This window comes from Zootoca vivipara, chromosome 11 (genome assembly GCF_963506605.1).
Source record: "Zootoca vivipara chromosome 11, rZooViv1.1, whole genome shotgun sequence".
NCBI lineage: Eukaryota > Metazoa > Chordata > Lepidosauria > Squamata > Lacertidae > Zootoca > Zootoca vivipara.
Window position 1 is genome coordinate 45,174,427 of NC_083286.1, and position 27,682 is coordinate 45,202,108.

At 47.1% G+C, this 27,682-nt stretch overlaps 1 protein-coding gene across 1 annotated transcript in view; it reads left to right on the forward strand.

Annotated features, from left to right (window-relative positions):
• The window catches only part of OXCT1 (3-oxoacid CoA-transferase 1), a 61,936-nt gene that overhangs the window by 31,274 nt on the left and 2,980 nt on the right, over window positions 1–27,682 (forward strand). Inside the window, exons 9-16 of the mRNA XM_035100569.2 lie at window positions 2,083–2,197; window positions 2,320–2,414; window positions 2,512–2,560; window positions 6,816–6,888; window positions 7,574–7,649; window positions 21,057–21,146; window positions 25,536–25,616; window positions 26,077–26,178. Of these exons, the coding sequence (XP_034956460.1) occupies window positions 2,083–2,197; window positions 2,320–2,414; window positions 2,512–2,560; window positions 6,816–6,888; window positions 7,574–7,649; window positions 21,057–21,146; window positions 25,536–25,616; window positions 26,077–26,178 (681 nt within the window). The remainder of the gene's footprint in view (window positions 1–2,082; window positions 2,198–2,319; window positions 2,415–2,511; window positions 2,561–6,815; window positions 6,889–7,573; window positions 7,650–21,056; window positions 21,147–25,535; window positions 25,617–26,076; window positions 26,179–27,682) is intronic.

A 27,682-nucleotide genomic window follows, 5' to 3' on the forward strand; every position in this document is an offset into this window, starting at 1 on the left:
AGCGAGCCGGGAGCGATCTGGGGGTGTTTCCTGCCCACAGCTGCGTGGGGGGAGAGGCTCAACAACTTTGGGCCATCTCCCCTCATTTTCCTAAAATTGAGTCCGCAAAAATGGGGGGGGCCTTATACATGGGGGCGTCCTATAGGCGGAAAAATATGGTAATTCCCAATCTCCCCCACCCCCCCTCCCATGACTTCCCTCAACTTTTTCTTCTGGTACTGTAAATATTTGCTTCTCCTGCTTATTTTATTCTGCCTTAATATTGTAATCTTTAAATTAAATGTTATATTCTTATCATTTTTACACCATAATTCTTTTCACATTACATCTTACACTTTGTTATGTTTCCAATTATTGCATCTTCGCTTCTGTGTTTGTTTTCTCAATTGTGTTTACTCAGACCCTGTTAGTGAGTCCACTTCTTTACAATGTTTCTGTAAATACAACATAAACGGTTCCCAGTCTTATTTGGAATCTCTATTGTCCTTGTCTCTTTAAGTTTTCCAGTTGTCTTCGCAATTTCAGCATATTCAATCAGTTTTTCTTGCCATTCTTCTTTCGTTGGTATCTTGTCGTCTTTCCATTTTTGGCCTAGTAATGTCCTAGCCGCTGTTGTAGCGTACATAAATAGTTTTTTCTGCTCTTTTGGCAAGTCTGCTTCAGTTTCACTCTGGAAAAGGCTTCTTGGGCATGTGTCTTACCTTCCCTGATCCGCTACTGATAATGTGTTGTTTTTTAATGTCAGTCCTTCATTGGGTTAGGGAGGAGTTGGCATGCTGTATGAAACGGTAACAGCAGATGGCAACCTGGAGCAGCACTTGGGTTTTGAAGCAGAACCTGGAAGAGACTTTTCCTTGGTGAAATGGGCTTCTGTTGCTCAGGCATAACCTGAGGAAGGACCAGGCAAGCGTATTGTTCACTCACCCAAAGGCTGTGTTCACAACTGTTGGTTTGGGGAGGGTCCTTATAGCTCAGTGTTTTTCCATAACTTGGAAAGTTTTCCTAAAAGGTAGAGTATAAATTCATCATGTGAGCCAGTGGCAGGCACTAAGGAATGGAAGAGGAGTTTGATCTTGTTGGCATTCTAATGAGAAGCTAATTTGCGTTTCTTGAAGGGTTAGGCAAACGAAAATGCCGCTAGCCTATGAACTTTGCACTTTTTGCGATGCAAAATTAAGATATTGGTGAAAACAACGTGCAAAAAATACAGTTAAGTTAGGGAAGATGGCTTTGCCTAAATGTGTGTACAGTATTGAGTCAGGACTACATACAAACAGAACATTTGCTAGCAGAAATAAGCAGTGAATGCTGGTGAAACTTTCATGAGGATTTTTTTTTAAAGAACAACGCACAAATTGTTGCGGAAATGTGGAAAACTGAGTTTAAGACTGAGGGAAAAGGGGAAACTTGGAGAATTGAAAATGACAGATTTGTACATGCCTAAGTAGGCACTTGTTTGTAACTAGAAGGTGTTTCTCAAATCCCAGTCTCAGGGGCAAGCCTGCGGCCATTGCCCTAACTTCATGTGTGTGGTGGAAGACTGGGCGGAAACTGAGTGGGATGTCTGTACCAAAATGGGTGAAATTCTGACCAGAACAAGATGTCCCTCCTCTAGCAACCTTGCATGATGGGGAGGAAATGGAGAAAGGGAATGAAAACAAGGTTGCCCTGTTCTCTTTTTTTTTTTACTCTGGCTCCACCCACCCCTGGGCCAGAGGGACAAATCATTTGACCTGGTATAAGGTCGTTTCTTTACATGACCTGCTGGGTGAAGTTTGGGGAGAAGTATAGACTCAGAAAGGTGGTGAGCTGAGTTAGCATTGGCTGTAGGGGGAAACAGAACAGCAATGGCTGTCTTTCTGGGCACGGGAAACACATGATTGTTCACAGTAAGTGATAGTTTGGTTTACGCCATGTGCAAATCAGGCCAGTGTTTAGCATAAACCAACCCAGGGTATCTTAAATGTATTTCTTGCTGCTTCAGGGTGCCTTTACCGACTGTGATACAATATATGCTGGTCCTTAATGTTCCATGAAAGAGCGCAGTTGTCACCACCCTCTTCACTCTGCTTGTTTTTCTAGAGGTTGTCGTTACGCAAAGCTGAAGACAGCAAAGGCAAGCAGAAGAAAGATAGCGATAACGTAAGAGAGAGGATCATCAGGAGAGCGGCCCTTGAATTTGAGGATGGCATGTATGGTATCCTTTGGCTGTGTGGAATGCAATTGCTTTTAAAAAAAATCGATGTGCATTTGAATTAAATAAATTCATGTACAGAACGAAGAACTTGGATCCGTTTAACCTTGACCGATCTGTCTAAGCTAACCTGGGTATTGGAATCCCACTGCTTGCCAGCAACTTCATCAGTCCAGATATAACTGTTCATCTACAGAGTGAAAATGGAGTCCTTGGCTTGGTAAGAATGGAACACAGGCAACGGGAATCCATACACAACACAACACAACTGTTGGACTGGAAATTTAATGCAAGTGTTTGCTTTGTGTTTTAACTAGGGACCTTACCCATCTGAAAATGAAGTTGACCCTGATCTCATCAATGCAGGTTAAACCCGATTTTTGTCCTTCTTCCACATATTTATACTGTCCTTCCTTCAAGAAGTTAATGGGGAGGTGGGAGAGGAAAGCAGAGAAACAGAACCATGGACAGCTTCAGATAGAGCCAGGCGGAATTCAAGTTTGTTGCAGGCGTCCAAGAGCAACAATCTCCTTTCTCAACCTTGGGTTGGACTACCACTCCCATCATTCCTGACCGCTGCCCCTGCTGGCTATGGATGATGGGACTTGTGTTGTTGTTGTTTAGTCGTTTAGTCGTGTCCGACTCTTCGTGACCCCATGGACCATAGCACGCCAGGCACTCCTGTCTTGCACTGCCTCCCGCAATTTGGTCAAACTCATGTTGGTAGCTTCGAGAACACTGTCCAACCATCTTGTCCTCTGTCGTCCCCTTCTCCTAGTGCCCTCAATCTTTCCCAACATCAGGGTCTTTTCCAAGGATTCTTCTCTTCTCATGAGGTGGCCAAAGTATTGGAGCCTGAGCTTCACGATCTGTCCTTCCAGGGAGCACTCAGGGCTGATTTCCTTAAGAATGGATAGGTTTGATCTTCTTGCAGTCCATGGGACTCTCAAGAGTCTCCTCCAGCACCATAATTCAAAAGCATCAATTCTTCGGCGATCAGCCTTCTTTATGGTCCAGCTCTCACTTCCATACATCACTACTGGGAAAACCATAGCTTTAACTATACGGACCTTTGTCGGCAAGGTGATGTCTCTGCTTTTTAAGATGCTGTCTAGGTTTGCCATTGCTTTTCTCCCAAGAAGCAGGCGTCTTTTAATTTCGTGACTGCTGTCACCATCTGCAGTGATCAAGGAGCCCAAGAAAGTAAAATCTCTCACTGCCTCCATTTCTTCCCCTTCTATTTGCCAGGAGGTGATGGGACCAGTGGCCATGATCTTGTTTTTTTTGATGTTGAGCTTCAGACCATATTTTGCGCTCTCCTCTTTCACCCTCATTAAAAGGTTCTTTAATTCCTCCTCGCTTTCTGCCATCAAGGTTGTGTCATCTGCATATCTGAGGTTGTTGATATTTCTTCCGGCAATCTTAATTCCGGCTTGGGATTCATCTAGTCCAGCCTTTCGCATGATGAATTCTGCATATAAGTTAAATAAGCAGGGAGACAATATACAACCTTGTCGTACTCCTTTCCCAATTTTGAACCACTCAGTTGTTCCATATCCAGTTCTAACTGTAGCTTCTTGTCCCACATAGGACAGATGAGGTGATCAGGCACTCCCATTTCTTTAAGAACTTGCCATAGTTTGCTGTGGTCGACACAGTCAAAGGCTTTTGCATAGTCAATGAAGCAGAAGTAGACGTTTTTCTGGAACTCTCTAGCTTTCTCCATAATCCAGCGCATGTTTGCTATTTGGTCTCTGGTTCCTCTGCCCTTTCGAAATCCAGCTTGCACTTCTGGGAGTTCTCGGTCCACATACTGCCTAAGCCTGCCTTGTAGAATTTTAAGCATAACCTTGCTAGCGTGTGAAATGAGCGCAATTGTGCGGTAGTTGGAGCATTCTTTGGCACTGCCCTTCTTTGGGATTGGGATGTAGACTGATCTTCTCCAATCCTCTGGCCATTGCTGAGTTTTCCAAACTTGCTGGCATATTGGGTGTAGCACCTTAACAGCATCATCTTTTAAAATTTTAAATAGTTCAGCTGGAATATCATCACTTCCACTGGCCTTGTTATTAGCAGTGCTTTCTAAGGCCCATTTGACTTCACTCTCCAAGATGTCTGGCTCAAGGTCAGCAACCACACTACCTGGGGTGTACGAGACCTCCATATCTTTCTGGTATAATTCCTCTGTGTATTCTTGCCACCTCTTCTTGATGTCTTCTGCTTCTGTTAGGTCCTTACCACTTTTGTCCTTGATTATGGTAATCTTTGTACGAAATGTTCCTTTCATATCTCCAATTTTCTTGAACAGATCTCTGGTTTTCCCCATTCTATTGTTTTCCTCTATTTCTTTGCATTGCTCATTTAAGAAGACCCTCTTGTCTCTCCTTGCTGTTTTTTGGAAATCTGCATTCAGTTTCCTGTATCTTTCCCTATCTCCCTTGCATTTTGCTTGCCTCCTCTCCTCCGCTATTTGTAAGGCCTCGTTGGACAGCCATTTTGCTTTCTTGCATTTCCTTTTCCTTGGGATGGTTTTCGTTGCTGCCTCCTGTATAATGTTACGAGCCTCCATCCATAGTTCTTCAGGCACTCTGTCCACCAAATCTAAATCCTTAAACCTGTTCCTCACTTCCACTGTGTATTCATAAGGGATTTGATTCAGATTGTATCTTACTGGCCCAGTGGTTTTTCCTACTTTCTTCAGTTTAAGCTGGAATTTTGCTATAAGAAGCTGATGATCTGAGTTACAGTCAGCTCCAGGTCTTGTTTTTGCTGACTGTATAGAGCTTCTCCATCTTTGGCTGCAGAGAATATAATCAATCTGATTTCGATGCTGCCCATTTGGTGATATCCATGTGTAGAGTCGTCTCTTGTGTTGTTGGAAGAGAGTGTTTGTGATGACCAGCTTGTTCTCTTGACAGAACTCTATTAGCCTTTGCCCTGCTTCATTTTGAACTCCCAGGCCAAACTTGCCAGTTGTTCCTTTTATCTCTTGATTCCCTACTTTAGCATTCCAATCCCCTGTAATGAGAAGAACATCCTTCTTTGGTGTCATTTCTAGAAGGTGTTGTAGGTCTTCATAGAATTGGTCAATTTCACTTTCTTCAGCACCGGTAGTTGGTGCATAAACTTGGATTACTGTGATGTTAAAAGGTCTGCCTTGGATTCGTATCGAGATCATTCTGTCATTTTTGAGATTGCATCCCATTACAGCTTTTGCCACTCTTTTGTTGACTATGAGGGCCACTCCATTTCTACTACGGGATTCTTGCCCACAGTAGTAGATATGATAGTCATCCGAACTGAATTCGCCCATTCCCTTCCATTTTAGTTCACTGATGCCCAGGATGTCGATATTTATTCTTGCCATCTCATTTTTGACCACATCCAGCTTACCTCCATTCATGGTTCTTACATTCCAGGTTCCTATGCAATATTTTTCTTTACAGCATCGGACTTTCCTTTCGCTTTCAGGCATATCCGCAACTGAGCGTCCTTTCGGCTTTGGCCCAGCCGCTTCATCAGCTCTGAATCTACTTGTACTTGTCCTCCGCTCTTCCTCAGTAGCATGTTGGACGCCTTCCGACCTGAGGGGCTCATCTTCCAGCGTCATAACTTTTATATGCCTGTTGTCTTTGTCCATGGAGTTTTCTTGGCAGGGTTACTGGAGTGGCTTGCCAGTTCCTTCTCCAGGTGGATCACGTTTAGTCAAAACTCTCCACTATGACCTGTCCATCTTGGGTGGCCCTGCATGGCATAGCTCATAGCTTCTCTGAGTTATTCAAGCCCCTTCGCCACGACAAGGCATTGATCCATGAAGGGGATGGGACTTGTAGTCCAACAATATATGGGAACTCGAGGCTGAGAAAGGCTGGCCTGGGATGTTCCTCCAGCAAAGGTCTGGAGCCAACTGAGGGTTTAAGCAAGTATGCAGGTAGGTTAGGGTTTCTTGCCCAGGCCTTTCTGGGAAAGCTATCAGTGTCTCAAAGGGGACATGCCATGTACAGTTTTCTCCTTTATCTTCTCAACAACCCCCAGAGGTAGGTAGAACGAGTGCCCCATGGTCATTCAGCAAGCTTGATTTCCTGATACAATTCAAATACAGTGGCACCTTGGTTCCCGAACGGCCTAGTTGTCGAACAAATCAGCTCCCGAACGCCACAAACCCGGAAGTAAGTGTTCTGGTTTGCGAAGTTTTTTCAGAAGCCAAACGTTCGATGAGTGCAGGAAGCTCCTGCAGCCAATCGGAAGCCGCGCCTTGGCTTTTGAACAGTTTTGGGAGTCGAACGGACTCCCAGAACGGATTAAGTTTGAGAACCAAGGTAGCACTGTACAGCATTTGAACGTCTATGGCACGCTGGCTTTTAGGCAAGCTTTAATTTCTCTGCAACCTTTTAATATATAAAGGTCTGGAAGGGTCTACTTGAAGTTTGGAGGGACTCTTGTCATTTGTGTTTTATTGCTTTTGCCTTTGTGTTTTCCTCACCTCCCCACCCCCACCCCCCAAAAGAGTAGAAGCTTTGTGAAGCCTTGTTGTGTGACACAGACAACATCGATTCCCAGCACCACCCTGGGATTTTTGCCTGTTGGCCATAGCAAACTTAACACCGAGTTCCTTCTGCAGGCAAAGAGACCGTCACCGTGCTTCCAGGGGCTTCCTACTTCTCTAGCGACGAATCTTTTGCAATGATTCGAGGGTAGGTAACGAAAAAAACTAATTTGCTAAATGTCAAGAGCACAGGCCCAGCTGGTACCTGAACTTATTAGTAACCCACACCAAAGTGACTATCCATCAGTCTTCTGTGAAACAGCAAAATAATTAGTAGCTGGGTATTGGAACTCAATAGATTTAGCAGCTGGATATCGAACTCAAAATAGTCATCTCGGCTGGTGCTGTCGGTTGTCAGGCCAACACTTTTTTTGTACTAATCTTTTGTGTTGTATGAACAGAGTATTAAGGGCGATCTTGTGGCACAGGCTGTGCAGTGTCGCTTTGTTGTTAGCGTTGGTGTGTTGTTTAGCGAATGCCGAGTGGTCCCAAGTTTGACATGTAGATAATTAGCCCAGGCCTCTGAGTTCGGTGGGACATAATCCCAGGTAACGACACTACCCTTATACCTGCCTTAGAAGTAAGTTCCATAGACTTCAATGGAGCTTACTCCTAGGTAACTGGGTATAAGATGGCAGCCTCAATGTGCATGGGATTTTATTCTCGCAGCTACCCAGCAGTGCTTGATTTTAAAGTTATTTTTCTGCCACTGCTTTTATAGAGGGGTACCGTTCAGGAATGGTTAGTGGGTTTGTAGATGGAACAAACAAAAATTGTGCCAGGATTTCTGATGCCAAAAGCGTGCTCGTTTCTTTCTTTGTTGTTTTTAACAGGGGGCATGTTGACCTGACAATGCTTGGAGCGATGCAGGTGTCTAAATATGGTGATCTAGCCAACTGGATGATTCCTGTAAGTAGATGGAGAAGGGTCCTTATTATATATTTGCATTTTATTCGAAGCATTTAGAAGCGTCTTTTCATTGTGACCCAGTGTGGTGTAGTGGTTAAGAGCGGTAGACTCGTAATCTGGTGAACCGGGTTCACGTCTCTGCTCCTCCACATGCAGCTGCTGGGTGACCTTGGGCTAGTCACACTTCTCTGAAGTCTCTCAGCCCCACTCACCTCACAGAGTGTTTGTTGTGGGGGAGGAAGGGAAAGGAGAATGTTAGCCGCTTTGAGACTCCTTCGGGTAGCGATAAAGTGGGCTATCAAATCCAAACACTCCTCCTCCTCCTCCTCCTCCTCCTCCTCCTCCTCCTCCTCCTCCTCCTCCTCCTCCTCCCACTGAAATGATGTGTTCTCAACAATAGTAAAAATGACTCCTTTTGGATGCATGCAGTGATCCTAACACTTTGCTAACACTTTGCTAACACTTTGTTTTTGTTTTGTAATTGAAGAACTTCTCTTTTTTTACATATAAAAAAATTCACCACTAGTTCATAAGTTCTCGCAAGAGCAGGGTGGGTGCTCACGACTCCTTCTAACAAAACATGTTATTGTGTAATCAAAGTAGAGAACGGGCTAGTAATCTTCACCTACCAATTGAGCCTTGGAGGCTGCCTTATAACTGGCCCATTTAGCTCAGTATTGTCTAAATTGACTGGCAGTAGTTCTTCCTGATTTCAGGTGGCCTTACCTGGAGGGGCCGGGGATCAAACCTGAGACCTTTTGCACGCAAGGCAGACGCTTCACTGTTAAGCCACAGCCCTTCCCTAAGCATCTTTGGTTCTCCACTTGGTAATCTAGTCATTCCTAGACACGTTGGCTTTTTCAACAAGGAATCCAGCTGTCCATAGAGAAATTGGCAAAAGCCTTAAATGTAGGTTACAGAAGGAATTAAATCAGGTTCCAGAAGTAAACACACATGTAATGCAGTCATCACCATCACAATAATATGGGCTTTAAAAAAAAAACCTCCCCTCCCCCAATTATTGCAAGGATTTCCTTTTCTTAGTGTGTATGACTGTAGTTCAGAGTCTATCCACCTCCCACTGAGAACTTGCAACTTGTGATATTTCACTCTCAGCAGTTAAGCCTTTTTATGCAGCCTCGCCTAACACCAATTTAGGGATCCTGGAAAAAATAGTCTGGTTCCCTCTTGACTTGAGGCTTGAGCAACGAAAGATGAATCTAACGTAATATTTAGGCCCTCTTTGCTTTTCTTGGAATCCGAAAGAGCAATGGCTTCTTAGAGTTAACCTATCCTTTGAATGTGCTCAGATATTTGTTGGGAGTCCAACTCCTATCAGCCCCAGCAAGCATGGCCAGTGGTCAGAGATGATTAGACTTGGAGTCCAGCAAGATCTGAATGGCCATCATTTCCTCCTGCTCTAAACCTGCTGTTAGTGTTTAAGATCCTCACTATAGTCTAGTTTCTTAAAAGAAAGTCTGCCTTGGGCTGGAGTCCTATGCACAATTGCACAACCTCTGGGAGTATGTCCCATTGAACTCAGTGATGCTTACTTCTGACTAAGCATGTAGGTATGAATGAAATTATTCTTTTCATACTCTACTAAGCTCCATGTGAACAGTGGGGGTATCATTTTTGAAAGAATGGGGGGGACCCCCAGCCTACTCCTATACCCTCACCCCCCAGATTTGAAGCACAGCAGCACCCAGGAGCTCTCTTTTCAGATGAGATACACCTTCATTTGAAATAGGAGGAAAATAATACGTTCTGACATAGACCATGCACAAGTCATTATTTTTACGATTTGCAGGAGGTGTTGCCAACCCTGTAGTATGTCCATTTTGAAAAGACTAGCAATTTTTCCTTAATAGTATTTGAAGCCCTGCCGTATTTTCCGGCGTATAAGACGACTGGGCATATAAGACGACCCCCAACTTTTCCAGTTAAAATATAGAGTTTGGGATATACTCGTCGTATAAGACTACCCCTCTTCCTACAATCGTCCGTGGGCCAGACATGCCTGCGCTGCCCATTTCCAAAATGTCTGCAGCGCCAGAAATCGCTTCTGCGCATGTCCGGAAGCCAAAAATCGTGTCTGGATGCACTGAAGCGATTTCCGGCGCCGCGCTGCCCATTTCCAAAATGTCTGCAGCGCCAGAAATCGCTTCTTTGGCTGCGTATAAGACGACCCCCAACTTTTGAGAAAATTTTCCTGGGTTAAAAAGTAGTCTTATACGCAGGAAAATACAGAATTACTGTGGATTAAATTTTTTGGTTTTAGCTGGTTCTATCTTGTAAAAAACAAACACAAAGCGCAATTTTAAACTGGTTCTTTTGTGATGAGTTATCTGGAATGGTTGCATCAAGAAGTACATTTTGCGATGAGTTACGTTGCTCTTCTGGGTGGAAAACCCCCCTCCCCCGACAGAAGCGTTGAATATGAGGCTGTAGTTTCTTTGACTAATGATGCTTTTATATTGGTAAAATAGCCCCGAGCCGTTGAAGATCACACTTTAAGAGCAATGGGGTAGGAGTTGGAGAAGAGATTAAAAGTGATGGATGAGGTCTCCTAGGGATTTATTAATATTAATACCATAAATACTGGTGCTGCTGATCTGATGCAACAGCAAATAAACCGCTGAACCAGTGACAGATGCCCTGAGGCTAACTGTTGACGAATCCTGAAGAATAAATTTGGGGAAAGTTCTACAGTCGGCATGCAAATGCTTCAAAACTTTCTGCCAACTTTTGCCAGCTCGCTTTGTATTCAGAAAGGGGTTCCTGTGAAATGCCTGCTCCTGGCAGCTGTGTCTCCTGGGCAAAACCATATTACTGAAGATGCCTTATGACGAGGCTACCTACCATGGCGGCAGGCCCCCCAGGGAATCAGGCAGAACCCTTTCTAGCCTCCTTGAATGCTTCTTTGTCGTGCTTATCTGCAAAGGGCCTTAAAGTTGCTCTCCTGTTTATCTCCACAGCAACCCCATGGGGCAGTAAGTATTGCAGGGTGGGTGGGTGGGGGGAAAGTCACCTCATCGTGACTCTTCCACTTCAGAAATGGTAGACTAACGTATGACTCCCAAGTAACCAGGAATAGGATTACTTTATGCTTGGTATTTTTCAGGCGTTGAGAGCCTCCCATGTGTGTGGGGTGGGTACAGTGAAGGAAGTCATATTCCAGTACCATCTGAAAGATACCACATTGGCTACCCTAAAGGGAGAGGAAGAGGGTATCAGGAACTCTCTTAAAGATTACTTATCTTAAGAGTTATTATAAGAGCAATAAGAAAGAATGCATGGTGTGGCTTACCACACTTATTGTATTTTATTTTTCTGTTGGAAGCCACCCAGAGTGGCTGGGGAAACCCAGCCAGATGGGCGGGGTATAAATAATAAATTATTATTATTATTATTATTATTATTATTATTATTATTATTATTATTATACCAGAAAAAACACAGATGTGGTCCAAAATGTTGCCCCTTTCCAGGGTGTGTATTTGCATTTGGTTTTCCATAGATGCCACAAGACAAGCAAAGTCAGGTACATTAATGAATGCAGCAATTTATTATCTTTAGAGGTCAGTGTAAGTCAAGATCCTAAATAGGGGGTAGGAGAGCTGAAAAGAATTTCACATCTGCCAATCAATGTGCCCCTTTGGTTTCTGGTAGTACATGGGGAGAAGAGTCTAAAAAGCCCAGGACACAAATTTCTACTCTAGCAGCTAAGGTGGCTCACTTACCAGAAGTGATGTGTTTAGATTTAACTCTGGAAGTATATACCCAATTCTGACCAAACTAGGCCTCCTATCTATATTTTGCTCTAGGAGGCTTAGTTTGGTCACAATCTAGTATACACTTCCAGAGTTAACACTAAATACATTGCTTCTGGTAAATGGGCCAGCAGAGGGCCGTGAAAATTTGTGTTCCAGGTTTGTTAGACTCGTCTCCCCATGTACTCTCTGAAACCCTAGGGGCGCATGGTTTGCCAGATGTGAAATATATTGGCATTATTTTCAGCTCTCCTACCAGACTATAGAGCTTTAAGGAGGAATTAATTTCCCAAATTGGGATGAAAGAAAGAGCAATTCCGCAGTGGAACCAATTACCTAGAAGGGATGCACTCTCTCTCTCTCTCTCTCTCTCTCTCTCTCTCTCTCTCTCTCTCTCTCTCTCTGTGTGTGTGTGTGTGTGTGTGTGTGTGTGTGTGTGTGTGTTTTGGAGGGAGGAGGCATTACTGTTTTGTTTGCTATTACGTTATGCATTTGTGTGGTTCTATACTGTAAACAGCCTTGTGATCCTTGGATGAAGATCGGCGTATACATTTAATAACTAGAAAATAAACAAATGTTCTACACTTCGTAATGGGGAGGTCCTCAAGCAGAGCCTGGCTCTATTGGGATGTGCTAGGTCTCATGCTTCACCAACTGAGCTATCACGGAAGGAAAAGCTACATGCATCCAAAAGTGACCCCCTATGGATCATTTGAGGTTTCCCCACTGATCCAGCAGATAATTTCTTCTAAATGAAGGCTTTTTAAGACCGGACTGTGGCTTGCCTCTTTGCCCATGGGAACATGGGTGTCAGAAAGGTCCAAGCGAGCCTGCCATTTTCATATGCACAAGTGCCATTCAGTTCTGGGGTCTGTGATGTATGTCAAGAGTGGCAAATGGCATGAACCTTATATGTTTGCCTCTGTAAATAACTGTTGGTTCAAAAGCAGGATTGCTCAGACAGCATTGGGACAAAGGGAGGGAAGTGTCGCAATGTGGATATATACCCATCTTTTGGAAGCTTTGAGCATGCATGTGCTCAGATTGGCGTTTGTATAGCTTTCTCAGGGGGGTCTCCTTACGGAGAGCCCCCAACCATCATTTTCACCAGCCCATCACCCAGCGTCAGCACGAACAGCAAGCCAGAGGAGAGGAATGAGGAAGTGAGCAGAGTGGAGAGATGGCTCTCTTATGCTACAGAGCCATTGCACCGCTCTGAGGGAGAGCTAGGGGAGGGGGAGCTGAGACAGCCATCGGACACAGGGCGTCCGTTTCCCCCCCCCCCCCGACGCCTGAATTGAGGCGTGCCAGCACCCATAGGGCAGGGGGGTGGCGTTTTGGGGTCCCCAGGCTCTTATGCTGGGCGAAGACCAGGAAGAAGCCATTGCGAGGTTCTGATACGGACCGAGCAGTCATGTTTCCCCGACAATCTTGCACTGTAAATAGCATGCACAATAAAACCTTGAAAGAAAGGACGGAGTGGAGCGTCTTTACTCATGAGTAGCCACAACCTTCTCTGACACACTTGAAGGATTTTTGAACCAGCTTTATGCTTTTATTCCTTGTACTGCGGGGGGGGGGGTGTCAGCATAGTAATTTCCTTGCATTACTTGGTAAAGTCCACTGGGCTCTTCAAATATATTTCAGGGCAATTCATCTTTGGCTCTGTCCAGTCATGTACTTTTTTATTGAGGAAATGGGAAAACAAAGTACTCAAGCACTAGGGGATTGCATAACTCAAGCTGTGGTAGCAGGTAGTGGATATTAATATTGTTTACATTTTACACAAAGTACTTTACATACTGTGAGGGACAGGGGATATCGCGAAGTCCCTCCCCTCCTGAGTTCAAGCCCGTCCCCGAGCAAAGGGGAAAGCAGGGAGAGTTCCGATTCCAGTGGGGAAGCAGGAAGTCGTGTCCGAGGCTCAGGCAAGGTAGAGGAGCCAGGGTCCCAGGTGGGACAGGAAGGGGCAAGTAAGGGGGGAAGACCCATCCCCCCAACTCCAGAATTACGCAGGAAGAGGAGGGGCAAGAGGATGGGTCTGCCAAAGCTTTTGTGTTGGAGAAAGACGCGCCAAAAGCCATTAGGAGGTTCTGAAACCGACTGACAACATCGCTCCGTGTAAATAGCAATGACTTGAGCACTGTAAATACGCAGCACCAATAAAAGAATAAAATGCAGAGCTGCGTAGCGTCGTTACTCTGAAGTAGTCCACTCCGGCCACTGTGACAGCAACCTCCTAATCATTTTTGGGCTACTTTGGAGTTGCCGGGATGAGCGTGTCAGAGGCGGAGAAGTGGCGGCAGATCGCTGAGCAAGCCCAGCTAGAACTGCAACAGCTGTCGCTGCAGGCGCAGGGAGAATTGAAGGCAGCTAAAGAGGAGACTAAGAAGGTCCAGGACGACCGGCTACAACTTGCGGAACAGGTGAGAGAGCTCCAGGAAAAAGAGCAGCATTTAAGGGCGGTGGCGGTAGACCTCCAAAACAAGCTGGATGCAGAGAAAAACAAGGCGGGAGGGGCACCCCAAGTCCAAGTGCTGCCAGGAAGGAGAGCCGGGACCCTAGTAAGCAAGTTCAATGGAGACCCGAAGGAGTTTCAGGGCTTTGAGACTGAGATTGTGTATGCTCTTGAGCTGCACCACGATGAGTTCCCTGATGATGAGCACAGAGTAGCGTTTATTGTGGAGCACCTTACAGGGGCGGCCAGGGAGTGGCTAAGACCGTTAATTGCAACAAGGAATCCTTGCATGAAGAATGTCAAACTATTTCTAGAAGGTTTGAAAACGATGTATTCGTCCGATAGTCATATGGACCAGACTAAGGAGGAACTTCATAATTTACGCCAAGGAAATATGACAGTTCGCGCGTATTGGGCGAAATTCACCATGCTGGTGCACAGATTGGGGTGGGATCTGGAGTCTGCCCCAATGCAAGCGGCGTTTTACTTGGGGTTGCATGAGGAGGTGAAGGATGAGCTCTCGAGAGGTCCAAAGCCCAGTAATATGGATCAACTGAGCAAAGCGGCTCTGGCGGTGGGGGTGAGGCAGGAATCCAGATGGAGCGACAAGCAAGCAACGCGCGCAAAGCGGGCTTGGTTCCCACGGTCGCAGGAGAAGCCACTCCCTCAACAACCCTTTCAAGCCACGCCTGGGGCCAGTCAGGACCAGGAACCCATGCAGATTGATAGCGCGCGCGCGCGCGCGGGCTTTTCAAACCCCAGCGGCGCCAAGACGCAAGGAGGGAAGGGGTGGGAATTGCTTTCTCTGCAACTCCCCCCAGCATCTCGTCAGAGACTGCCCACATCGCAGGGAGTGGCAAGGAAAGGCGGGAACGGTTGTGCCCTCCCCCACTGACGCAGCACCACAGCAGGGAAACGGGAAAGCCTGGCTGCAGGAGACAAGGGGCGGCAGCCAGGCACAGTCAGCAGACAACAGCCCCAGCCCACCCACCCGCACAGAGAGGAGCAGAGCCAGCCCACCCCTCCCAGAGCAGGAGTGGTTCTAGAAGTGACGCTCACGCTCCCAAATGGCTATCCATTGACGGTCCTCGCCCTAATTGACAGTGGTGCCTCAGCCAACTTCTTCTCGAGAAACTTTGCAGAAGAGCACCAGATCCAGCTTCTGCAGCTGGATTTTCCTCTGCACGTGGCAACCATTGACGGCAGAGAGCTGCTGGGAGGGGCCATCACTCATCAAACCCCCCCCATGAGAATGACGGTTGGAAGGCACTCAGAGACACTGGCATTCAACGTCACCACCATCTCAGACCCCCCAATCGTTTTGGGCATGAGCTGGCTGGCGCGCCACGACCCCTCCATAAGTTGGCATCAGAGATGCATCACTTTTGGATCGGACTTTTGCCTGGAACATTGCATGCAGCACCAACCAGGGGAGGGGCCTCCGATAGCCACGGTGGCCACCATGCACGTCAAAGGGGGTGAGGCGATACCCAAACCATACTGGGACCTGCAGGAGGTCTTCAGTGAAGCGGAGTCCGACCACCTGCCCCCACACAGGCCTTTTGACTGCCAGATCAACCTGGTGCCTGGGGCAACTATACCCCCAGCCAAGCTGTACGCCATGTCAGACCAGGAACTGGAGGATCTGCGCGCTTTTATCGACAAGAACCTCAAGCGGGGGTTCATCAGAGAAAGCAAGGCAGCAGGGGGCAGCCCGGTCTTCTGGGTGGACAAGAAAGACACGCAACAGCGCCGCCTGGTGGTGGATTTTAGACGGCTGAATTCGGTGACAGAGCCAGTGGCTTTCCCCATGCCCAGAGTGGATGATCTCCTGACAGCGGCACGCAGAGGCAAGATTTTCACCAAGCTAGACCTGAGGGGGGCGTACAACTTGATCAGGATCCGGGAAGGCGATGAGTGGAAAACCACGATGTTCACGCCTCTGGGCTCTTTTGAATATCTGGTGATGCCCTTCGGGTTGCAAGGGGGCTCAGCATGCTTCCAGGCCTTCATGCACCACGTCCTGGGGTCCCTACTCTTCAGGAAATGCTTGGTCTTTCTGGATGACATCCTTATTTACTCCAACGACCCAGTGCAGCACGTGAAGGACGTCAGGGAGGTGTTACAGCGCCTGAAGGAGAACCACCTGTATGTGAAGCTGGAGAAGTGCAAGTTTCACACCAAGGAGGTGGACTTCCTGGGCTACAAGCTGTCAGACAAGGGGCTGGCAATGGACAAGGACAAGGTGCAGACCATCCTGGACTGGCACAGCCCCAGGACGCGCAAAGATGCCCAACGCCTACTAGGCTTTGCCAACTTCTACAGGAAGTTCATCAAGAACTTCTCTCGAGTTACGGCTCCCATCACTGACTGCCTGAGAGGCAAGCAGAAGTTCAGGTGGACACCGGAGGCGCAAGCAGCGTTCGAAAGCCTCAAGAGGGTGTTCGCCTCAGACCAGAACCTGTTCCACGTGGTTCAGGACGCGCCCCTACGCATTGAAACAGATGCTTCTGATAAGGCTGTGGGCGCCATTTTGTTGCAACTGGACGCCAACAGAGAGTGGAGACCCTGTGCCTTCTTCTCCAGGAAGTTGACCCAGCCCGAGCGAAACTACACAGTTTTTGATCGGGAACTTCTTGCGATCCACGCGGCGTTCCAGCACTGGAGACACTTCCTGGTGGGCGCCAAGCACCCCATCCAGGTGTGCACAGACCACAAGAACCTGGAGTTCTGGAGAACTGCCAGGGTGCTCAACCAGCGGCAGATACGGTGGGCGGAGTTCTTCTCGAACTTCAACTTCTCCATACACTACATCCCAGGAGAGCAGAATGTCAGGGCGGATGCCCTCTCCCGCAAGCCAGAGTACATGGAGGAGGAGGCGCCACCAGCCCCAAGGCACATTTTCCCCCCGTCGGCATGGTCCTGCGGAGCAGCAGTGGTGAGCGAGGCAGAACTCACAGCACTGACGGCAGCGGATGAATTTGCCAACCGCATCTTCAGAGAACTGAGAGGGGGGAGGGAGCAGGCAAAAGACTTTGCAGAACGCAGAGGGCTGCTTTTCTACAAGGGTGCGCTGTACCTACCCACCACCCAGCTTCGACGTACGGTCCTCAAGCAGATGCACGACAACCCTACAGCGGGGCATTTTGGAAGGGACAAGACCACTCACCTAGTCATGAGACACTTCTGGTGGCCAGGGGTGAGGGAAGATGTTCGAGACTATGTAAGGGGCTGTACCACCTGCCAGCGGGCGAAGGTGGTCAGAGCAGCGCCACCAGGGTTGCTGGAGCCCTTAGCCACACCACACAGGCCGTGGGAAGTGGTGTCCATGGACTTCATCACAGATCTGCCTTCGTCCAGGGGTAAGACTGCAGTGTTGGTGGTGGTGGACCTCATGTCCAAAATGTGTCACTTTATACCGTGTGCCAGGGCAGTCTCGGCAGAAGAGACAGCCAAACTGTTTGTTGATCACATTTTCAGACTGCATGGATTACCTTTAAGGGTTATTTCGGATCGTGGCCGCCAATTTGTTTCCAGGTTCTGGCGGCGGCTCATGAACCTCCTGCAGGTGGAGGTCAGCTTGTCGACGGCTAGACACCCGCAGACCAACGGACAAGCGGAGAGGGTCAACGCCATTCTGCAGCAGTACCTGAGATGCTACGTCAGCCAGCGGCAAACGGACTGGGTGGATCGCTTGCCACTAGCAGAATTTGCCTACAACAATGCAGTGCACGTCTCCACAGGGGTGTCGCCCTTTAAGGCCAATTACGGGCGCGACCTCAGATCTTTCCCAGAGAGGGAGAGGGAGGAGGAGGAGGAGGGCCCACAGGCTGAGGATTGGGCAGAGGAACTGGAGACGGTGCACCAGCAGCTCAGAGAACACTTGGAGAGGGCCAAGGAAGCGTACAAAAAGGGGGCAGATCGCCACAGGCGACAAGGGGAGGTCATCAGGGTGGGGGACAAGGTGTGGTTGTCCTCGGAGGGCCTTCCCACCAGAGGGAGGTGCAAAAAGCTGGCACCCAAATGGCTGGGCCCCTTCACGGTCACGCAACAGGTCAACCCGGTGGCATACAGGCTGGCACTGCCAGAGGACATGAGGGTGCATCCAGTGTTTCATAGATCGCTGCTGTCGCCGTACAGGGAAAACAGCAGGCTCAGAGACAGCGAACAAACCCCCGAGGGAGGGGGGGAGAGGGAAAGCAGGGAGCAACTCAATGAGGCCACGGCCATCCTGGATTCAAGGTGGGGGGTGGGGGGCCTGGAGTACCTCATGGCATGGGAGGATGCTCCACCGTCCCAGAATGAATGGGTTCCCGCCACTCAGATACAGGAGGAATTCTTGGTGGAAGAATTTCACGCCCTCTTTCCCCACAGACCCAAGCCCTGGCACATGGAAAGGGAGGGGGAGGAGGAGGAGGCACGGGAGAACAGCTCACCATGGCGCTGGGAAGCGGAGTTTGAGGAACCAGAGGATGAGGTATGGGTGTCGCCAAGATCCACCCAGTCAGAGGAAGGAGCAGATTGGCAAAACATTTTTACCCCCACCAGCTCTGACGCCACGGACTTTTTGGGATTCCCGTCCTCCCAGGCGGAAGGGGGGGGCTCGCAGGACTGGGGGGAGGTGTTCACACCAACGGGCTCGGAGAGCACCGAGTTTTTAGGCTTCCAGTCGTCACCGACACATGGGGGGGGCCTGGGGAGGGGTGAAGGAGAGCTTGGGAGGGGGGTGGATGTGAGGGACAGGGGATATCGCGAAGTCCCTCCCCTCCTGAGTTCAAGCCCGTCCCCGAGCAAAGGGGAAAGCAGGGAGAGTTCCGATTCCAGTGGGGAAGCAGGAAGTCGTGTCCGAGGCTCAGGCAAGGTAGAGGAGCCAGGGTCCCAGGTGGGACAGGAAGGGGCAAGTAAGGGGGGAAGACCCATCCCCCCAACTCCAGAATTACGCAGGAAGAGGAGGGGCAAGAGGATGGGTCTGCCAAAGCTTTTGTGTTGGAGAAAGACGCGCCAAAAGCCATTAGGAGGTTCTGAAACCGACTGACAACATCGCTCCGTGTAAATAGCAATGACTTGAGCACTGTAAATACGCAGCACCAATAAAAGAATAAAATGCAGAGCTGCGTAGCGTCGTTACTCTGAAGTAGTCCACTCCGGCCACTGTGACACATACAATACCAAAAAAATTTAAAAATTTGAACATACTGACTTGAGGAAGAAGGAAACTTTGTTCAAGGCGTCCTTATGGTTAGTTTTTCATGAAAGTCAATGATTTCTAAAACTGCAAAAATAACATATTGCCAAACACTTGGTTTTGTGCTGCTATTTTTAAATCTTTGCAATTTCTTCCGCGGAAGGAGAGTATGAGTAGAATCTCACTTTAACACCTTACCCCAGTGGTTTTCAACCAGTGTGCCGTGGCTCTGTCCCTCTTTCCTTCCTTCCCTCCTTCCTACACCAGCGTGATGTAGTGGTTAAGTAATCTGGTGAACCGGGTTCGATTCCCCGCTCCTCCACATGCAGCTGCTGGGTGACCTTGGGCTACTCACACTTCTTTGAAGTCTCTCAGCCCCACTCACCTCACAGAGTGTTTGTTGTGGGGGAGGAAGGGAAAGGAGAATGTTAGCTGTTTTGAGACTCCTTCAGGTAGTGATAAAGCGAGATATCAAATCCAAACTCCTCCTCCTCCTCCTCTTCTCCTTCCTTCCTTCCTTCCTTCCTTCCTTCCTTCCTTCCTTCCTTCCTTCCTTCCTTCCTTCCTTCCTTCCTTCCCTCCTTCCTTCCTTCCCTCCTTCCCTCCCTCCCTCCTTCCTTCCCTCCTTCCCTCCTTCCCTCCCTCCCTCCTTCCTTCCTTCCCTCCTTCCTCTTATGCCCTCTTGCGTCTCTGCCTCCCAAAGGCTTGCACAGCTGTTTGCTGCAGCAGCTCTGGTTGCAAGCTCCGCAGGCGAATGGTGCCTCTGGGGCTAGCCAGGGGTACTTCCCAGGCCCCTGTGGGGTAGTGGGAGGAGGCACCTCTCTTTGGGGCGGGGGGGGGGGGAAGCTCAGAGACCAGAGGCTACAGCAGTGGCTTCCCAGAGGACTTCCAAGGAGAGGGGAGAGGAGGCTGAGGGAACTCTCCAAAAGGGAGGGTGTTCAAAAAGAGGTGAGGGGCTGCCAGCTCCGGAGGCAAGGAGTGACATTACTGGGCTCCTGAGCCCCACAGGGGTGCTGCAGAAAGAATGTAGCTGGTCAAGGGAGCCGTGGACTCAAAAAGGCTGAAAACCTCTGCCTTATACAAAGCAGAGCCAGCTCTGGTTAGGTGCTGCCTCAGTTCTAAACAGGTTTATTTGGGTGCGGACCTGTTAGTTGGGGAAGAGTCTTGGCTCAGTGGTAGTGCATCTACTTGCATGAACAAGGTTCAGTCCCTAGTATCTCCAGGTAGGACTGGGAGAGATCTCTGCCACAAACCTTGGAGAGCTGCTGCCAGTCAGGTTAGACAGCACTGAGCTTGATGGACCAATGCTGATCTTGTCCCTGCAGAACTTTCACACAATTGGGCCATTCCAAAAGACCAGCTGTTTAGATACGTCAAGGCAGTCACACGAGGCTTGCTTGGCAGTCTTCTGCGTCACATAAAACAAATGGGAATTACCCTTCAAGTAAATGTGTGGGATTGTCACCTACATGTTGGGAAAACACCCAGCCCTTCCTCCTGAAGGATCCTGGGAAATAAAGTGGATTAAATTAAATTCGAGTTTGCCATTTTGAAATGACTGTATTCCCCAAACAACCAGGCACACTAAGTGGTTGCTGCCAGGTTTGCAACTAAATTCAGCCTTTCAATGGCCTAGCAATATAATCCAAAACTTTTGGTCACACAACCCATGTGTGCTGAAGAATTATAGTTATTTGGAGACAAGATGCAGTTCCCCGTTTTGCCCATCAATCTCCTTTCCCCATAAATAATATGGGAACACGCTCAAAATGGAATGTTTGTGATACGTAGAGGCTTGGAGAGGTTATGAAGAATCATTTATTCTGAGAGGAACTAAAGGGACCGTTGGCTTAATTTTGCATTTTGTCTGATGCTTGATTTCCAGATTCTGTAGATTAAATGCATCAAAGCAAAGAGTGTTGGCATATTGAGCTGTGCTGTTGACACCTGATTCTTCTGTTTCCTTTTTGTGTGAAATCTTGTGTTTTTAGGGTAAGATGGTGAAAGGCATGGGAGGTGCCATGGACTTGGTGTCCAGCTCAAGAACTAAAGTGGTCGTCACTATGGAGCACTCTGCAAAGGTAAACTTTTTATAAATATTCTCTTCTGTGGATTTCTCCTTAGACTGAAAAACATACCCTGGGTTCTGTCCAATGCTGTGTGCACAGAGATCCAGTCACAAAATGGGGCTTCTTCCTCTCCTCTTGTGATTTCCTCCAACTTTCTGGAGCAGGTTTTCAGGGTGCATGGGTTGTGGGGAGGAGGGGAAAGTTTTGTTGCACGAGTGGAAGAGCAGATTTAAAAGCCATGATGGCTGTGCTCTGCCTCTACAGTCAAAAGGGACACGGGTGGCGCTGTGGTCTAAACCACTGAGCCTCTTGGGCTTGCTGATTGGAAGGTCGGCGGTTCGAATCCCCTTGACGGGTTGAGCTCCCGTTGCCCTGTCCCAGCTCCTGCCAACCTAGCAGTTCGAAAGCATGCCAGTGCAAGTAGATAAATAGGTACCGCTGTGGCAGGAAGGTAAATGGCATTTCCGTGTGCTTCGGCACTCGTCACAGTCCTCTGTGCACCAGTAGCGGTTTAGTCATGCTGGCCACATGACCTGGAAAACTGTCTGTTGACAAGCGCTGGCTCCCTCGGCCTGAAAGCAAGATGAGCACCACAACCATAGCCTTTGACTGGACTTAACCATCCAGGGGTCCTTTAGTCAAGAGGCAGCAATTGTTTCTGAATACCCATTGTTGGAAGCCACAGGAGGGGGAGAGTGGCCTTGTGCTCTGGTCCCGCTTGCAGGCTCCCCATAGGCATCTGATTGGCCATTATGAGAACAGGATGCTGAACTAGATGGGCCACTGGCCTGATCCAACAGGCTCTTCTCATGTTCTTACGGCTTCCGTAAGAATCACGGGAACTGTAGTTTGTTAAGGGTGCTAGAAACCATAGCTCTTTAAGTGGGAAACTACAGGTCCCAGGATTCTCTTGGGCAAATCATGTGCTTTAAACGTTTGTTGAATATCAGTGGGTGGTGTGGATCTGCCCAATTTCTGCCGTCCTAGTGAACAGCAGCATTAAATGTGGCCCATTGTTTCTGCACGAGGTTGTCCATTGCCTGCTTTCTTTGGCTTTCTTGCAGACTCCTGTCTCTGCGTTTAACACTTTGCCAGATGTGGAGGCCCTATGACCCTCCAGGTGTTGCTGAACTATAACTACCACCACCCCTGGCCATTGACCATGTTTGCTGGGATTAATGGGAGTTGTAGTTCAGCCACATCTGGACAGGTAAAGTTCCCCACACTTCTGCTGTGTTGTTTCTGTCGTGGAACAGATGTCCTCTCTCTTCATCTCACTAATTCCCTTGTACCTTAAAACAACAACAACAACAGCACACAAGCTTGCCTTCCTAACCACATTTCTGAAACCTTCTAAAGTCCCATTATTATTATTATTATTATTATTATTATTATTATTATTATTATTTACCCATCTGGCTGGGTTTCCCAATTTTTCTGCTTCTTCACTTGCCACCATAAGCAATCCATATGCTTCTTTCCAGTCTCCGGCCTCCTTAGCTACTGTTTGCAGCAGCCATTCCCCACCAGTGAGCTCCCTTGGAATGGTGTTTGCATGGTGGTGTAATGTCGATCCATTGGGGGGGGGGGAAATGCCAGAAATAAAATGGGCACTGGTAGGCTTTACGCTCTCTTGTCTACCCCACCCCCAAACCAATCCCTGGAAAATGACTAAATATTGTCCTGAAGGTGGGTGAGGAGAGAAGGGAGCCATTTTGGGACAGGCTTGAATTAAAACCACACCACCTCCCAAAACAGATAGACCTGATTTAGAGAATAGTATGCTTCACAGTTGAGGGGTGTGTTGTGCAAATGGACCAATGGGAATACGCTGCCGAATGGGACCGTGTAATACACATTTTAGAAATAATAACGCTTTGACCCTTGACCTTCAACCTTTTGGCTAAGCATGAGTCTTCCCTTATTAATTGCTTGTGGGGAGATTTGATAGGACGATGTTAGCTAGGCGTTGGCCGATATCTCTGTTCTTCCATTCCCATTCTGGCGGCCTTTTTTTTTCTGTAGAAAGGTTTTAACCAGTTAAGCAAGATCATATTTAACTGCAGCATTCTGCAATGCTTGGGGTCACAGCGGGTGCCTGGAAAGCAGTCTTCTTTCCTCAAGCCTGAGCATTTCAATCTCCCCGGGATGCTTAGAAGGAGATATTGCATGACCTTAAAGGTATACCTGATGGGTTGATGAACACTTTTCTATAAAAATAGCACAGATGAATTGTTCCTTTGCCGGGAACAGAACTTGGAAGGTCCTTGAATTAAGCATTGTCATTTCCCCTTAAATACCTGTCAGTTTCACTCAGGGGGGGCTAGCTGCCTTGAATGCAGAAACAGATGTTAACTGGTAGGAATTGGAGTGAAGCAATTGTTCCCTGACATAAAGTGGGGAGGGGGGGAGAATAAATTAAAAACCCATTTTGGTAGGTAGAGTCGACACCACTGTAAAATTCGTAAAATCATCACAGTTTAAAGAGATGATGCTTGACTACCCAGAAAAGCCGTTTTATTTTTTTGCAATTGGGGCAACCTGCAAGGAGTTGGAGAGGGCTCGATTTTGTGAAAAACATTATAGGCAACAGTTTTTTTTAGTTTTTTTTAAATGTGCCAATCATAGGAGAACAATAGGGCGAGAGTAGGAAATATTTTAAGATAATCCCAGATACCCCTGTCCTTGACACCGTTGCCTGTCCCTGCATAAAGGAGGACATGCCATTGCAACAGTATATTGGGACAATTTTTAAAATTGTTATCACAAAATATGAGCAGAGAATAGCTGTGTATCGTTCTAGGCAATGCTACAAGAAAACTTCAATATTCCTGGGGGGAATGCGATTTTTACTCATAAAGTGAAGCGGCATTAACAGAGTTATTTTAGAAATATACCGATAGTATTAGAACCTGCTTCTGTGTGGGAAATCCCAGAATGCATCAATAATTTCTGCCCAGGCAGCCAACATGATTCCTTTTAACACCAATGTTGCTGTCTGCTCCCTCCCCTCAGAAGGGACATCACAAGCATGGAAAGGAACTATGTGGTCTAGCTGTGATTCTTGCATTGCTGGAGGCTGGACTAGATGACCCTCTGGGTCCCTTCCAACTCTGTAATTCTTTGATCCATGTGATCTGCTGATCCATGTGGTTCCTAGGTCTATGTTTCATTTTGCCATATAATTTTTATTTCCATTGCCATATAATTTATTGCCATATAATTTAAATAAAATATTTATTTTATTTATTTCCCAAAAGTAGACAACAACCATTATATATTACCATTACATAACCATTGTTATATCATTTGCTCTGCCGAGCTTTGACTTCCCTCCGTCCCACTTCTGGCTTCTTTCTGCTTTCATCTTATTTTGCACATTTATAACATCTCCATCCTGCCGTGTTTCTCCGAAAATAAGATATTGTCTTATATTTATTTTTCCTCAAAAACACACACACTATGGCTTATTTTCAGGGGATGTCTTATTTTTTTATTAAGTATGGTTCAGTTTAACCTTGTAGGCTATCACTATGGCTTATTTTGGGGGTATGGCTTATATTCCTTGAATGCTTAAAAATCCTGCTATGGCTTATTTCATGGCTACGTCTTATTTTCGGAGAAACGGGGTATATTTAACCTAACTTTTCACAACATTTACTTTCGTCCCTATTAGAACGTTAATTTCCTTCACCTAGTGAGTTTTATCTCAGTCCTGCTAGTGATTTTTATATGTACATAATAAGTCTCTAAATATGTTACAAATTTACACCATTCTTCCTGGAACACCTGGTCACCCTCGTTCTGGATCTATGTTTCATGGTGTCCTGGAAGTGAGCAGGAACAGGGAGTGCAGAAGTTATTATCGTATTGCTATTTTTTATTTATAAAATTTGCATCCCGCCCTTCATCCGTAACTCTCAGGACAGTTCACAGCATAAAAATACAAGACAAAAACACAAAATGCACAAGGAAAAAAAAGAACAAAAGCAAAACAAACCAATAACCCCCACCCTGCCACCCTCTTCCACAAACACATTTGAAAGGATATAGGATGTTCGTTCGCCAAAGGCCTGGTTGAAGAGGAACATTTCCCCCTGGCACTTAAAGATGTTCAGGTGAACTTTTAGGCACATGATTGACTTGAGTGTATGCCAGTCCTGTTGTGTATGCCTTGTTGAGTAAGCCATCGCTACCCATGTCACGAAGGTCCTCAGAATATTTCAGCAATGAATTCGTGAGTCTTCCGCAACAGGTCCGCAAACACAGTGGAAGCTTCTGAGCTGAAGGTAGCATATATTTGTCTCAGTCTGAAGTTGCTGACTGCGAGTCCTTTTGAATTTCAAGCCACTGGTTTTCTCTGACAAGCTGATCATTCATTTGTATGCGTGTTCACTGTAGGGCAACGCCCACAAGATTTTGGAGAAATGCACTTTGCCAATTACGGGAAAACAGTGTGTGAACCGCATCATAACAGAAAAGGTAGGTTATCTTACTTTCATTGCACTTCTGATCCATCATTTTTTGCTGAGCAGCTTGGGAGGGGCATTTTTATCTTCTGGATAATCCTGTAATGAGGGTTTGAGTTGCCCATGACTTAACACTTGAATTTTAATATCCTAGCTCCCTTGATGAGAAGGGGTGTTGCCAACCTGGCCCAGGAAGAAGATGCAATTGTCTCTCACACGCTATCAGCTCTTGTAACTGTGCAGCAGTCAAGCCATCTTTCCCAAATACTACAGTTTGCATAACAATCTTGCGTCCTTGCTTTATTTAAGGCATTCATAACCCCATCCAGCCAAAAGTGCTCCCCAAAATCAGTGCTAAGGTGGAGGGAATTGTTATTTATCAACTTGAAGCATTGACTTCATTCAGCTAGCAAGGCTCCCTTCCTTTCCTTTCCTTAGACTGAAACAATTTGCATTTCTTTCCAATCCTGCAGGCTGTGTTTGATGTCGATAAGAAAAAGGGACTGACACTGATTGAAATCTGGGAAGGGCTGTCCGTGGATGACATCAAGAAAAGCACCGGTGCTGAGTTCACAGTAAGTCATTGTCTGGCTAACATTGCAGTTGCGTTTCTTGGCTCCGAGGGAGCTTGGTAAGCAAGCAAAGAACAGCCCAAATGAAGGTTTATTTCCGCGGTTTGTCCATGCTGCGGGTGCAAAAGACTGCTGCAAGAGTTTGTTCTGGAGAGGTTTCTGGTGCCTTGGAGAGGGAAGTATGAAGAAAGGTTCAAACACACACACACACACACACACACACACACACACACACACACACACACACACTACGGCAGGCACCCCCAAACTTTGACCCTCCAGATGTTTTGGACTACAATTCCCACCATCCCTGACCACTGGTCCTGTTAGCTAGGGATCATGGGAGTTGTAGGCCAAAACATCTGGAGGGCCGCAGTTTGGGGATGCCTGCTCTACAGGTTCCAATTTTTTGGTAGGATTTTATTTCTTAGATCTGAACAGAGAATTGAAAGTGGGTGGAGCAGTGAGTGTAATTTTTACCTTTCTTAGTTTTTTCACACACTCACATATCCTAACTGATTCTTGCATGAGTGGATGGAATTTGAGGACACGTTCCATCCAGCCAAAAACACCCAGGATGCAAAACTCAGTTCCAGTGAGGACTGTGGCCTGGGAAAAGTTCAGAGTGGGTACCACATTTAGCACCTGAGCTACATTTACTTTTCTACTGCTACTGCTCTGTGTATATCTGTATTCACGCATAGATTGAAAGTGGAATGAAATGAATATCTTGCTTTAAGCTGGGAGCGTTCGGTTCCCAACTAGCAATTTGCTCACTTCAGGAACTGCTTCAAAGAGAGAAGCCTCAGGGAAGTCCTGGAAACTTTAGCTTACTGCTAGAACCCTGTGAAACTTAATTTATATGTCTTCTTTTAAGCAGGGCTTGTACATTTTGCACGAAAATGGCTCCCCCCCCCCAAAAAAAGAGAGAAGAGAAACCACACAGCAGCATTGTGGCTTCTTTGGAAGGCTGTGACTTAACTTTCCGATTTTCACAGCTTTATTAGAAAGAGCATCCTCTAGGCGACATGCACAGCAGCCTCATAACAAGGGAGGAGTGATTTACAGCCTCCTGTCTTTTTTATGAAGCTGATATTATAAGCAGCCCGCTCGGGATTTTGTTGGGCCCCAAAGACAAAACTTTGACTTTCCCTGTGCCCTTAAATCAGATCTGCTACAGCTTGGCTTCAAGACAGATTGTCCCACAAGGATGATTTTCGTTTGTACGTGTCAAATTTATCATCTGAATTACAACGGCACCATGGGGGGGAAAATCGACAGGAATGGAAAGCTGTACCTGGATGAATTGGATAGATTTTGTTTGTTTTTAAAGCAAGCAAGTCCACAAACAGCAAGATTCAACTCCTTTATCTTCCCGTGGAAGCTTGGCCCTCTGTCAGGGGACACAAAAAGACATTAAGGCTGCAGGCCTATACTCACTTCATGGGAGCAGTCCCCATTGACCTCAGTGGGGCTTACTCCCGAGTAGGTGTATAGGACTGCGCTG